Source organism: Sander vitreus, chromosome 12 (genome assembly GCF_031162955.1).
Source record: "Sander vitreus isolate 19-12246 chromosome 12, sanVit1, whole genome shotgun sequence".
Classification (NCBI taxonomy): Eukaryota; Metazoa; Chordata; class Actinopteri; order Perciformes; family Percidae; genus Sander; species Sander vitreus.
In genome coordinates this window covers 5308010-5323142 of record NC_135866.1, presented here as the reverse complement: position 1 = coordinate 5323142, position 15133 = coordinate 5308010, and the positions used below count along the sequence as shown (strand labels likewise).

Genomic DNA, 15133 nt, shown 5'->3' with positions numbered 1-15133 from the left:
ACTGACCACCAAGGGCTAAGAAAAGTGATTAATGAATATGACGTCACAGAACGATTAGATAAATTACTTAAGGATATAACATGTAGGACGCATCTAATTTTGGACGCTGGTTGTTGTTCACACAGAGAACCAAGTATGGAAAGAACTGGGTCACATTTGCACTCTTGCTGCATTTGATGACCCCAAAGCTTTCCAGAGTATAATTAATTCCAAGGGACAAGACATCACAACACATTTTCTGCATACAGCATAATATAATCCTTTATTTAATACTTTGATGAAACCAGAACAAATACACAAAACTCCCACAGTGAATCCAGTCCACATTCCCGTTGACTTTCCCCCTCTCCCTTCCTTACTGCTCATCTGCTCGTTCTCTGCTCAGAGGTAAGCCAGTGCGAGGGAGGTGATGATAGACAGACCAATAACTGTGTAGCCGGTGCGGTACACCTCTGGGATTCTGAAGCCCTTGCCAAGGTCCCAACACTGATTTAAAAAAATAATAAAGAAATAAAGAGAAAAGAAGATAATTAGCACAAGAACTGCCATATTATGAATCTTAGCAAATACATGTTCAGTAAAATAAGCAAACATCAAACAACAAAGCTTAAGCTGAGGAGTCCAGACACTAAACCAAACATTGTAATGGCAACAAACTACTAAATGTCTCAAATATACTCAAGTATGACAAAAAAAAAAAAAAAATGTATTAAGTCTTACCAAGTGGCGGATGCCATTATAGGTGTGGAAAGACACAGGGAGGGCGAGGCCGAACTTGGCCAACCCAATGAGATAGGGGCCGACGGATAGCGAGTGGATCAAGTCCAGGTAGTAGGGGTAACTTTCCGGTAATACCAGCGCTGCCAAGGCAAAGGCTGAGATAGCTAGACACAGACAGAAGTAATGAGACCAACGATTGGATAAGGTGTGGATGTGAATGGGTGTCACGTTGGGCATGCATGCCTTTTAGAGAGAAAGCAATACATGAGAAATGAACACACGTCAAGGACCAACGTGCTACCACCATGCGTCTGGATGATTAAAAATGCATAATGGCAGAGGAAACATTCCTTGTTGAAACACAGCAGGTGTCAATCAATGTAAACACAAAAGGTAGAGTTGCACAAAAGCAACCAAAAGTAAGCATATGTGAACAGACAACTTTTAAAATAAATAAGAATTTATACTTTATTGATCCCCAGAGGGAAAATTTAAAGATTTTCCCACTCTGTTGTTAGAACACACTACACACAGGCCTGAAATACACACACATGCTAAATAATTCAGATTTTTATTCCATATGCAAAATAGCACTGAAAGGCAAAATATCTACATATTAAACACCACAAATATGATAATTTTATATAAATCCATATGGCTTTTAAATATGACTCTCAGCAGGTCATTCTTTTCTTCTACCAGCCCTTTGCAAGGCGGACAGAAAGGTGATTTTGGTGATTAAGCACGTTTTGATAGAAAGACGAGACATAGTAAGTGACTGTTGAGGGTGCTGAACTTTATTGAACCCATGAACATATAAACAAAATTGGACCCAGCTTTTACAGCATGGTACATCAAGGTCAGCAATACTGCTGTACGATGTCATAGCAACATAGGCTCAACCTTTACACCAGGCAAATGAATACAAGCTTAGCAGTCCAGTATTAGCCAATGGTTGAATTGTATTCAACAACTTCTGATTTTAAATGCTCTTAGCAGAAATCAATAGTGGACTAAAATGCCCTGAAGAGATTTTCAGGGTCAATTAAAAGCTGACATTGGCAGTAGAATAGCTTCACTTGATGTTAGAATAACACATGTATCATCAAGTGTTGTTTTTTTGGTGGGATAATGTGGGTATTTTAAGGAGTAAACTAACTACAGAAGGAAAAATATTCACAAGCATGTCTATGACCTTAGTCATGGATGACAAAGAAAAAACAGATGTGTTACCTCCACTGAGCCCCACTCCAGTTCCTCTGAATGTGATGGACATCACCATGGGGACAGACCACCTGAAACACAAAGAAAAGGCCACACATTTACTTTTAATAGGAGATATACATCACCTTAAGGATTATTAGGAACACCATACCATTACCGTGTTTTACCCCCTTTCGCCTTCAGAACTGCCTTACTTCTTTGTGGCATTGATTCAACAAGGTGCTGGAAGCATTCTTTAGAAATGTTGGCCCATATTGATATGATAGTAGAGGTGCAACGATACATCGATTAATCGATTAGTTGTCAACTATTAAATTAATCGCCAACTATTTTGATAATCGATTAATCGTTTGAGTCATTTTTTTATTAAAAAAAATATAAGATTTCTCTGATTCCAGCTTGTTAAATGTGAATGTCTTCTAGTTTCTTCTCTCCTCTGTGACAGTAAACTGAATACCTTTGAGTTTTGGACAAAACAAGAAATTTGAGGACGTCATCTTAGGCTTTGGGAAACACTGATCCACATTTTTTCACGTTTTGACATTTTTATAGATCAAACAACTAATCAATAGATTAATCGACTATGAAAATAATCGTTAGTTGCAGCCCTATAGGATAGCATCCCCCATGCCATTACACCACCACCACCACCAGCCTGCACAGTGGTAACAAGGCATGACGGATCCATGTTCTCATTCTGTTTACGCCAAATTCTGACTCTACCAGCTGAATGTCTCAACAGACATCAAGACTCATCAGACAAGGCAACATTTTTCCAGTCTTCAACTGTCTAATGTTGGTGAGCTTGTACAAACTGTAGCCTCATTTTCCTATTTGTAGTGGAGATGAGTGGTACCCGGTAGGGTCTTCTGCTGGTGTAGCCCATCCGCCTCAAAGTTGTTCGTGTTGCTGCATACCTCAGTTGTAACGAGTGGTTATTTGAGTCAAAGTTGATCTTCTATCAGCTTGAATCACTCGGCCCATTCTCCTCTGACCTCTAGCATCAACAAGGCATTTTTGGCCACAGGACTGCCGCATACTGGATGTTTTTCCTTTTTCAGACCATTCTTTGTAAACCCTAGAAATGGTTGGGCGTGAAAATCCCAGTAACTGAGCAGATTGTGAAATACTCAGACCACCTTTCTTTCCCATTCTGACATTCAGTTTGAAGTTCAGGAGATTGTCTTGAACAGGACCACACCCCTGAATGCATTGAAGCAGCTGCCATGTGATTGGTTGGTTAGATAATTGCATTAACAAGAAATTGTACAGGTGTTCCTAATATTCCTTTGGGTGAGTGTATATGTGGTTGAAACACACTCCAAAACACATCGAAGCATTGAGCCTTCACTGGCTTTTACTTGGTGTTTTAAAACCGTGTTGTTTCAGGTTAGGCTCAGCCTGGCAAGCTGCATCACTACAACATACAGCGGTACAGAAAGTAAAAAAGTACTCTTCAGATTTTTTCAGCTGCAGGCAGCAGTGCTAACTCAAAGTGGTTAAGAGATTCATAGGGCTAAGCTGCAAGCCATGGGAGGTCATTTACATTTTAAATGAAAGTAAATAACAATTGACACTTTCACTTACACTAGGGTGATTATTTTGCACATCACATTTTGCAAGTAAACTCTTATTTTGTCTTGTGTTCTGAAGGGGAATTCAACAGGAAAAGTATATAGGGAAATTTCACAGTTTAAGGTCTTTCCACTGTTGATTTAACTGTTTTAAAGTTATATAAATGCAACATCTTTCCAAAAGTCACTGAGTAATCGTTTTAAATAATCGCGATTTCTAAATTGGCCAAAAAAACTGATTATGATTTTTTCCATAATCAAGCCGTCCTAACCTAAACCTACAGATTCAATTGTCTACATGTCCAGTTAGAAATTAAAGGTCCTATGACATGGATACTATGACAATACTTAGGATGTGCCATTTCTGTGTCTGTAGCTTTAAATAAGGGGGGGGGGTGACGGGTGACCTTGACCAACTGCCACTTTGCTTGTTTTCAAGCCATGATGTCTCTCTCTTCCTCATGGGCGGGCCAAATTCACTGGGCGGGCAAAGCAGAGAAAGGGGAGGTAACCTTCCTCCTTATGACGTCATAAGGAGGAGATTCCACATCGGCCCATCTGAGCTTTCATTTTCTCAAAAGGCAGAGCAGGATACCCAGGGCTTGGTTTACACCTATCACCATGTCTAGCCACTGGGGGACCATAGGCAGGCTAGGGGAACTCACATTAATGTTAAAAAACCTCATTAAGTGAAATGTTCATGCCATGGGACCTTTAAGCAAATGCATACAGAGCAACTTAAAACAGGTTAAAGGGTATGATCTAAATCACTAGATCACCAATGATTAAACCAGCCAATGTTGGGTGTCAAAAACAAAGTGCGCTGACATAGATTGGCCGTAAGAAAGATCCCAGATGTGTGAAATTAGTGTGAAATTAGGCACATACTGAAAACAAATTATTTTCTTTATTGAATGTTTTAGGATAATCCATTTCTTTCTTTCTTTCTGTTTTTTTTAAGCTTCGGAGATTCTGTAGCGAATATTTTTGACATTCCTTCGTTCTCGGCTGAGATGGACGGCCTAGCAGCTAGCAGACTTTACTTCTGCTCATAGCTTAATCCCAACGGAACACCACGGTTGAATTTGAGCCTGCATGTAAGGCTGATCAATTATGGGGGGGGAAAAAAAAATGTTGAAATCACGATCATTGTCTTTTGGAAAGATGTTGCAAGTATTGAACTTGAAAAACAGTGAAACAGTTCAACAAATAAACAGTGAAAACACCTTGAACTGTAAAATTTCCCTTTAAAACTTTTCCCGTTTTTCCCCCATTCAGAACGAGATGAACTAGTAAAGACTCTCACACTGAGCTGAAATGGAAACACTGTGCTGCAACACGTGTCTTTTGGTTTAATCAAAAAGGCATGAATTTTAAGGATTCTGTTATCTACTAAAAAACGCATATCTAAAGAGTTGAAAGTAAGTAATATTCAAATCCAGCCCTAGACAGTATATCAAGTTGCTCATTGCACTACATGTATCCAAAAGCATGAAAATCTCTGGTAATGGTGGCTCGTCTTGCTGTTTTTTAAGAATTATAAGACTGTATGATCTGAAATTGTGGTAGAATTCTTTTGCAGGCTACGGCGTAGGGTCTGGCGTAGGGTCTGTATCTCCATGTACCTACGTACGTAGCCGCGGCGTAGATTTAACACAGAAGCATGAATCAGCCTTAACAACTGAGTCATCTCCATCTTTACTTGAGATTATTTCCTGGACAAAACAGGCTACAGACGTGACAGAGTACGTACTTGTAAATGGTGAGATGAGGAGACATGGGTCTGTTTAATTTGGAATTTTTGGCCCAAAACTTGTTCATCTCGTCCTTAGCTGTGGTTCCCATTGGAGCAGCACTGTAGGGAGAAAAACATTTTAGTTTACAGAAGTACAGAAGTTTACAGTAGAACAATGTACAGTCCATAGGTTTTAGCATGTAGCCGTATCACTACTTTTTGAGGCAGTGTATTTATGTGAACATTGTTGTCTCGTTCTCTCTCACACGCACGCACGCGCACACACACACAAAACTTACTGTCTATTGAAGACACTCTGGGCAACACAGGGTCTGGAGAGACAGACACCCTGTCGGGCCAACGTCCTTTACACAAGAAACAAGTGTTAGAATTAAGTTTTTACTTGCTATCAGGCCTTGCAGAAGCCACCTAAGGTCAATGAAAGTAGACAAAGTACGATAAACACTATCTACGTAGCTAGTTGATAGTGTCATAAAGGTACGACAGCGTAGCAATGTAACGTTAGCTAAACAGTCAGTTAACGTTAACTCTAAATTAAACCAGACCAACAATTCCAATTAGGAAGCCGAGTTTATTAACGGTCATACAACGCCCATATGTAGGCCTAATGCAGCAACTAACACCTCTCGAGTCTGTCATTAATTCTACCAAGAGCCAAAGTCCACTCTCCTAGCTTTGAAATACCCGAAAAACAGCTAGAGTTAGCCCGCTAGCTAACATCAGCTAGCGCGGAGTCACACCATATTTACATTAAATAAGGACAATACACCAAGGTAAAAAGATACACTTGGGCGGGTTGTCCTAAACCGTAACGCTTTTATGCTGTAAAGGCTTCTATTTGACATAACATGTTTCCCCGAGCACAAACATTATGTAGCACAGATGTACTGACCTTAGAAGCAGCGCCATCTTTGACAAGCAGTGAACGGAAGTGACGTTGACGGATGTTGATGTTCTGACCGGTTACGTAAATGAAATCCTTGAAGGGTTGTTTTTTTAAGGTCAGGCTCGGTCGGAGTGAGGTGATCATGTTTACGTTGGCTGTGATTTCCACATACCTTTTTTGTCATTCAAATGTATGAGCATGCTCGTCTGTCTTCGTTCCGTATTAACTGTGACACATACATGATAATAATAATAATAATAATAATAATAATAATAATAATAATAATAATAATAATAATAATAATAATAATAATTTATAATTTATTGTAAATTACAATGTTTTCACTGTGTTGTTATTACAGTATTATACAGAGGCCTGAATTACACACACATGCTCAGTAGGCCTACCTATAGAGTGCGGATCGGGCCGCATTTTTCTGTCCGAGCCCAGCCCTCGTCCGACAGAGCAGTAACCGAACCCGGCCCGAGCCCGACAGGCATTAAGATATTTATGTCCGAGCCCGACAGTTAAAGTCTCGTTTTTTTCTCATACTAATGTGTTTGTGTGGAAAGCCCGCTTTTATTAAGCAACTGTAGGAAGGCATTCGGAAATGTCAACAGATGAGCGCATCAGTGCACATGGCGCAACAAGCGCACGTTAACACAGGCGCGCACCTACATAATAAGCTTTTTTAAATTTAAAATGTGCAATGCCTTATCGCGCTGATGTGACCGAGCCCTACCCGAACCCGAACATCATTTCTAAATATCTGTCCGAACCCTCGGTTCGGGTATCCATCCTCTACTATACATGCACTAATGGAGAGATGTCAGAGTGAGGGGGCTGCCCATGGAAAGGCGCCCCGAGCAGTTGGGGATCGGTGCATTGCTCAAGAGCACCTTGGCAGTGCCCAGCAGGTGAACTGGCACCTCTCCAGCTACCAGTCCACCACCATACTCTGGTCCGTATGGGGACTTGAACCAGCAACCCTCTGGTTCCCAACCCAACTCCCTACTACTACTAGAGATATCTGGGGGTGGCATATCTACATGCAACCCAGACTGATTCAAACCGTTAACCTGTTTATAGCCTATTTTAATGATGCATACTGATTTTTGGATTGTAGGCTATTGTATATATTTTGGATTTGCACTCTTTCTACTTGCACTCTTTCAACTTTGTATTGCAACTGCAGCAAAGCAATTTTCCTTGGGATTAATAAAGTTTATACTTATCTTATTGCTGAGCCAGTAAAGCAATTTGTCTATTGTCTCTCCCCTTTCCTGCTTAAATAGATGGCAATAAATAGCTGGGTATAGCTTAAAAATAAATAAAATACAGATATATTTAAATAAAATAAATATCTGCTTAAGTAAAATGTAAAACTACTACTAGTAGTACTATTTTTATTTAGAGCTGAAACAATTGGCCTAGTTGATTAATCGATTAGTGGATCAGCTACTATTTTGATACTCAATTAATCATTGAAGACATTTTAAAAGAAAAAATGCCACACATTCTGTGGTTGTGAGGATTTTATGTTTTATTTTGTCCTGGGATAGACCAATAACAATCGGAAAAAATAAGCGGAAAAAATAAGCACAATTAAAATATTTAATTGTGTAACTGTTGTATTTATATAATTACATGCCATTGGTAAATGCTTCTAAACAATATAATGTATTTATACAACACAACCCAATGAATAAATATCAAGGAATTGGAAAATGAAATGTTGCAACAGTGTGAGACAAAACAAAGCAAGGAAACAACAAAAATGATATGACCAAATGAGAGAAACTGCAAGTAGGTACAACATGACAGTCCAACCTAAACAGTTATAACTGCACCAGCAACCTTAAAGACCAGAGAAAAGTCACAAGAACATTTTTATATGACGAAATAAAATTCATCCCAACTTAAAGATGGAGCCCCAATTTTAGTATTCAGTACACCCTGCACAACAATCAAATGGTCAATGTGACATTGAGTTGGCAAGTATTGAAACAAGCCCCACTCAGACATCAACATACACACTCATAAAGATAGCAAACGCGTAGTAAGGTTAATGATGCCCAGAAGGAGGGCTAGCCTGGGTTCCCAATGGCCTGGTCCTATATTAATGTTGCAGAAAGTATAAGATTAGACCATGTAGGACTCCAAGTAGACAAGGTTTAGATTGGTTACATGGGAGTTAAACCCCTTTCTTACAAACTTTTGGAATCATTTTTACATTGCTTTTGAAACAAATAGCTTTCACAAAGACTTCCAGAGCTGAACGACTCGGGAGGAGAATGCTCGGCTGCTTGTCGATTTCATGTTGACTATTTTTGACAGTAAGGTAACGAGTGTCCAGTGAATAGAAGACATGAGGACATGCATAATGGATGATGAGATCAGGAAGATATGAGCATAAGCAGAGCCTGACCAATATTAATAAGGGCCTTGCTCAAGGGCACCTCAGCGGTGGTAATGAGGGAGGGACAAAGTGCTGCTCTTTCACTTTCCCCACCCAGACTCTATGCTGTTGGTCTGGGGTTTGAACCAGCGACCATCCTGGTCACAAGCTCACTTCTTTAACCTCTAGGACACCACCCTTAATTATGCTAATTTTGAGGTTCATACTTGTATTTTTTGGGTTTCTACTGGAACACGTGCACATGCTTTAAGGTTCAAAAAACTAATTGTTTTTCTCATACTGTCCGTCTGCATATACCTGTATATGTGTCTGTCTGAAACGCTCCGTTTAAGCGCCTGTCTCATTACGCCCCCCACCTGAAAAACTACAGTCTGCTCTGATTGGTCAGCGTTTCTGATTCTGACTCTCTGAGTCTCTGCACCGTCATAGAGCTCAACAGTGACCGTCCACTTTTTTAACAGCTCTGGTTCCTGAAGTGTTTTTTCCCGTTCAATATCTCCATTGACGGTTTCATTAATTGCTTCTAAAGAGTTTTAAGCCTGGAACCAAGCCAACCAGCTACAAGATAAATCATGACCATAAAACATTTGATTTGCGCAAAATAACATTTTGAAAATGGCAAAAAAGGCCAAGGTACAAGACTGTGTACAGAAACTATCATGGACTTCAATAGTAGAAGCCGCTCTAAATGTCGCAGGTACAGTAAACATTTCCATGGTAACACGAGTTCCACCAATCAGAGACGTCTCAGATCAAAAACTTTCACAATTTCGTAGCTCGTGGTCAGCCTACCTGGATTGTTTAGACATGATAAATGTCTTTCTAGTAAAGTTGTGACATCACAACCGTACAGAAATGACATCTCATTTTAAAGGCTCAGTGTGCATTTCTCTGTGCATCCAGTATTTTGATACTTTCACAGTATTCATGTAGCACCTGGACCTGCTTTATAATCAAAAACTACCTAGACATCTATACGCATAACATTATTGATGTGTGTAAAATAACTGGGACCAAGATTTGCATTAAGGACATTAAAAAATGAATTTGTCAGTGCTCTCTGATGAACAACTTACAGTTTCTAAATAATCTTTTAGCAATTTTGTGCAGCAGTTTCTTGTTACTGTACTTATTGGCTGGCAAATACGCTGAAACTGATATATCTGCCCTCACCAATACATTAGTTCTTAGTGTGGCCTGTGTAGCATCAACTGATACACTTACAGTAAAGGCAGATCTAGTGATTTGGAAAACATTACAAATTTTGGTACATGTGGCATCCTACATATTCAAATTGACAAGTTGATCACTAACCCTGTCCCAATAAGAAAAACTACTGACCACAATATCATTGTATAACAATTCAAAAGATGGCCTGAAATATTTTGGAATACATTTTTATTTGGTACATTACACACGATGAACAACTTTGGTATTCCTTTAGAGCCACACAGGCCATGATATGTCACTTTGGGAACAGTTTATATACGTAAGGCACACAGGTATACATTACCATTGTTTTGCTGGAAATGTTTTCTGAGAAAAGAAAAAAGAAAAACTCAAAGCACAATCAAAAGCCTATTTTCAGCAGTATTTTTTATGATAATCAGATTTGTGAACTGATCCATGCAATATTACAACTGACAGACACACACAGTTCTACCCTCACGATCACACACACAAATTCACATACGCGCGCGCACACACACACACACACACACACTTCAAACTGACATTTTCTGAATATTAATAATATGTCTCCTTCTCCACCCAACCTGGAAGAGAGACAGAAAGAAAGAGAGAGAGAAAGTGTCAGACCAAAATGACACGCGAGCAGTTTTCATAATATCCTTTTGTATCGCTCTATTTGTATTCATCTCATTTCCTTTGTCTCTACATTTCCAAATGAATCCCCTTATAACTCTAAGAATATGATCAGCAGCCCGTGACACACAGATTAACAGAAATGATTAACTGTCACGATGAATTGTATTATTCTCCCCATGTCTTGGCCCTCATCAGCTGAAACGCTGTGGCAGTGAACAGACTGGGAGCTATTGTAGTGTGTCCATATCATGTTTATGATCTTTGGGGCATATCTCAAGAGTTTTCATCAGCTTGCTTTAATTTCCTTTCTCGTCATTCTCTACTGTTTCCTGTTGCTATTTGACAGGTATAATCTGTTTCATGGTGCAAGTTTAACATATGTTCAGTTAAATCCATAAAGATTACTGCATGTCAGACCTTTTAACATGCTGCTTAAGGTTTTTATCTTCAGACCAATAGGAGAATCACGAAACGTTTTGGGCAATCATCTATGAACATATTTCTTCACTGCTTCTATCAACAAAATAAGAAAGGGCTTATGTTTTATGTCATGTTCATTAGCAAGACATATTGAAAAAGTTTGGTTGATATCTAGTGCAGATGCAGCCCTTGGCCTAAGAATCAGATCAAATTAGATTCCACTGGTGAGGTGTGATTTTCACCGTTGAATGTTTTCTTGTTTATTTGCCGTGATTTTATGCTCCATCTATCAAATTGAATTCCTGAGCAAAGTGCCAGACAGCGGTGCATTTAGATGCTATTTAGTCAGAAATCAAACCTAGAAGACAAACAGTAATCAGTCAAGTGTTGCAGAGGCTGCAGCTTTTAAAAAGCCTGATAGTTTTCAGCTGCTGTGATAAGAGTAAAAAATAACTTTTAAATGGAAATTGCTTTATGATATATGTAAAAAATGACAATAACCATGTTTAAAATCTGCCAGAGATTTCAACATGACAGCCGGCAACAGTGAGCATAACACCACAATTAAAGCTTACATCCTTTGTCGACGATAATCATCCACAGTTGGGTGCTGTACAATGCTAGGTAATTAGGACTACAGTTGAAAATTAGCTGACTGGCTAACACTGGCGCATTTACAGAAATGTTGATTAATGTGCATTGTCTAATCAAATAAACTTACAAACTTAAACTAGTTGCTACTGACAGTGTTTTGTAAAATTGGTACCCTACTTTCCTTTTTTAGCTGAGTTCAAAACAGTCCTATGTTGTTTTTTTTTATAGAAGTTTTATGTGCTTGCTTTAGATGACATTGAACTCTATCTTCGACTGCGTGTCACTGTCTGTCAAATGCATGCTGGGATCCTCCAGGTCACATCGGCAGAGCAGAGCTGTAGCGACTATCAGTGTGTCCTTAAAGGAGCAGACAGTCTACTCTTTTAGAATGTGTATTTTTTTTTTTAAACAAGGACAGTAGGAAGTCTGAGAGAGGTACAGGGGAGGGGAGAAAAGGTCTTGATAGAAAATGGCTGGTGTTTCCTGAGATAGGGGTGTCAATCACTACGCCATCACTTGGCTATTCTTTTTTTTCTTTCAGCTTATTAACAAGACAAAGAAGGTTGAAACCTTTTTAATCTTGGTTTCTCTTAATAACTGCTTACCTCCGGGGCTCCTCCTCAGAATTAATTTACGGACCTCATCATAAATGAAGATGAGAAGACTGTATGGGAAGGCACAGAACCACCACAGGGGCCTGAGAGGAAGAGAGACAGAGCATATAACAGGGTTGGATAGAGCAGCAGCAGCGGGTGCAAATTGTTAAATTCATTGCAGCCATTTTTTTGAATATTAAGGATAACGGGGTGTTTAAGAAGATCACAGACTTCATTTAAAGTCCGGAGTGACAGGCTAATGGCAGCCTATTAGGTCTTTAAGAGGTTATTTTTCGGTTGGGTGAAGATATGCATATGCAGAGCGTACTTTAGGGGGTACATGCGCAGGGCAATGTCCATTCCAGGGCAGTAGGAGAGGAAGGCAGCCAGAGCAGTCTCAACAAACAGACCGAAGATCAGGATCCTGTTCCTGTTGGACAGAAAAAAAAGGAAAGGAAAAGGTTCAAACTAATCAAAATCACTCACAGAAGGGGTGGGATAAAGGGTCATGTATTCTAATACTATAACAGCAGTAACCCAGCTGCAAAAAGGAAATGTTTCTTTCCTCTTTTGACTCTCCTGGTTTGCTAATTAGTTTCTTAGCAGAAGTCTTGCATTTTTATAAGTGCAATAACCTTGCATATGTTATCGTGTTTATCTATCTTGATTTTTATATTTCACATTATATATATATATATTATATTTCAAATGTTGCTATTTTATATTTTTGTTTGTTATTCTTATATTTTTCTATTAAGGTGTGTCTCATGTCTTCGTTGTTGTCTTTGTTGTTGTTTGTATGTAGGTTATAAATGAATAAAAATTTGATTAAAAAAAAAGAAACAAGAAGTCTTCAAAAATCTTATAGTCATGGGTGCCTGGGTGGCCTAGTGGTAGAGCGCGCGCCAATATATAGAGGCTCAGTCCTCGACGCAGAGGTCATGGCTTCAATTACAACCTGCGGCCCTTTGCTGCATGTCATTCCCCCTCGCTCTCTCTCCCCTTTCATGTCTAAGCTGTCACAAAAAATAGAGGCCTAAATGCCAAAGAAATAATCTTACAAAAAAAAAAAAGTTACAGTCAATTACTGACTTAAAGGTGAAACTGCCAACTACGTTCATTCATGCCTTCATTTTACATCTTTCTATCCATCTTCTACTCCAGCTCTCCCTCCCTCACTTACTTCATGCCCTGCTGAAAGAGGGAGTTCCTCCTAGTCTTGCAGATGATAACATCAGCCCACTGCACGACAACGATGCTGATGAAGAAGGAGGTGTGGCAGGTGAATTCAATGATCTTCCTCTGCTCATAGGTCTGCAAGGTCGAAACACACATTGTATTTATTCCTTCACGGGTATGGGAATGTTGAAAGAGTGTGCTGGTTTGTCTTTGTCACCGCTCCTTACCCACTCCTGCCCATAGCTGTCCTCCACATCATTTACTTCGCGGTCGTCCCACCTGATGCGGATGCCCACCAGGTTCTTTGGAAGGAAGCCATTCTCAGCCAAAATCACAAAGTAGGTGAAAAAACCAGCAAGAGCCTGGATCATCCCTGGAAACAAAAATGTGCAAGGGATCAAAGTCAAAACATCTTCTATTCATCTAGTCTCAGTGTCTTTAGTAAGGGTAACCCAAATATTTATATAACACTTCATTTCACGGGTCTTCCTAATCATTTTCCTAATATGTTTCCTGTAAAGAACTATGCTATTTGGTGATTGTTATAGGGAACATTTACACTAAGTTCCTTTATTGTAGTCAGAGTTTAGTTTAATTTGTGTTGATTTTATAAGGAGTTGAACATTCATGCTTGCTTGCAGAAAAAACATAATTTGCATGTTTGTCTGACTTGCTGTGTACTGACTAAAAGATGATGTGTGTTACACTAGCATTTCATTGTAACCAGTAAATTTGAAGTGTACCAGTGAAACAAAACAAAAAAATGATTAAGAATTTGTAAGGGAATTTCCGACCTGCAGAATAAAATGGTACCCATTTTTGTTTGTATGGTGTTTTAAAGACACTAATCTCAGTGCCATTATATAGTTAAACCATTATTGCATTAATTTTGGGCTATTAGTATAAATTACAGCTACAGTAATGTATGTATGCATGCATGTACTGCATGGATGGATGGATGGATGGATGGGTGTACAGATGGATGGATGGATGGGTGTATAGATGGATGGATGGATGGATGGATGGATGGATGGAATAATTACTCATCTGTTGTGTCCCATCAGTGTAGCAATATGGGCAATGTTATTACAGAACAAGTAGAAAAATAACAGTATTTATAGGTAATGGGGGTCGTTTGACAAAATATATTTCGACAGCAGCACTAACATTACCAATGGTCCAATACTTTGTTTCACTTATTTTACTTTATTTACAGGCGTCATAGGACAAATATGCATTATCATGCATATTTTTGACACTCTGGACATTCAGCTTCAGTCCTCTGCTGCCGTGTGCCACCTAATATTTGTTCAACAACAGCACAGGTGATTGCATCCTCCTCCCTCTGCCCTCTACAATGTTGCTATTTTGTAAGTAAATGGCTCCAGACAGCTGAGGACTGCAATAATAGCCGGTAGTGGGTTTTAATTTCATGTTGGAAAATGTGTTTTGTCAGAGTGGGTGTAACGTTTTCAACATGATGGACATTTTATTTCAAGAGCTTCAAGTCTTCACATATACAAAACCTGCACAAGTACTTATCAAGGATTGAGATAACGCTTATTAATCATCTCATTAATTACGTTGCTAAATTGAAACCCTGCACCAGGTCAGTGTTAATGTTAATAGACGTAAACATCATTTTCTCAGTGATAAGAAAATTGGTTGCACCTGTTTTGAGGAGGCTGTTACTTGTACTTCTCTTCACTGGTGCTTGCTTACAGTGTTGGAACTTTACTGTCATCGTGTGTCACTCTAGATCAGATCATCAGTTAAAGGTTCATTGTCGATGCCTCAGGACTTCAAGCTGTATTGTCAGAACAGCGGATTGTAAATGTGATTTGATGTGACCTGCACAAGTTCTGCCCCAGTGGAAGTCATCTTGGAAGAATTATGGGAGTTGATGTGAGTTGCCGGCTGTTTAGAACGTGTTCAGCT

General features: G+C 39.2%; 2 protein-coding genes across 2 annotated transcripts in view; both read right to left on the bottom strand.

Moving 5' to 3' along the window:
* Positions 1–243: 243 nt before the first annotated feature.
* On the bottom strand, positions 244–6231 carry sdhc (succinate dehydrogenase complex, subunit C, integral membrane protein). The gene is made up of 6 exons (XM_078264356.1): positions 6167–6231; positions 5553–5618; positions 5272–5373; positions 1954–2015; positions 721–884; positions 244–486 (listed from the first exon to the last, which is right to left on the bottom strand). Exons 1-6 carry the CDS (start codon positions 6181–6183, stop codon positions 382–384), a joined length of 516 nt encoding a protein of 171 aa, XP_078120482.1. The 5' UTR covers positions 6184–6231; the 3' UTR covers positions 244–381.
* Positions 6232–10325: 4094 nt separating this feature from the next.
* atp1a2a (ATPase Na+/K+ transporting subunit alpha 2a) overlaps positions 10326–15133 on the bottom strand; it is a 48381-nt gene continuing 43573 nt past the window's right edge. Inside the window, exons 20-24 of the mRNA XM_078264378.1 lie at positions 13423–13568; positions 13200–13330; positions 12345–12446; positions 12026–12117; positions 10326–10354 (exon numbers count right to left, since the gene is read on the bottom strand). Coding sequence (XP_078120504.1) covers positions 10326–10354; positions 12026–12117; positions 12345–12446; positions 13200–13330; positions 13423–13568 — 500 coding nt within the window. The remainder of the gene's footprint in view (positions 10355–12025; positions 12118–12344; positions 12447–13199; positions 13331–13422; positions 13569–15133) is intronic.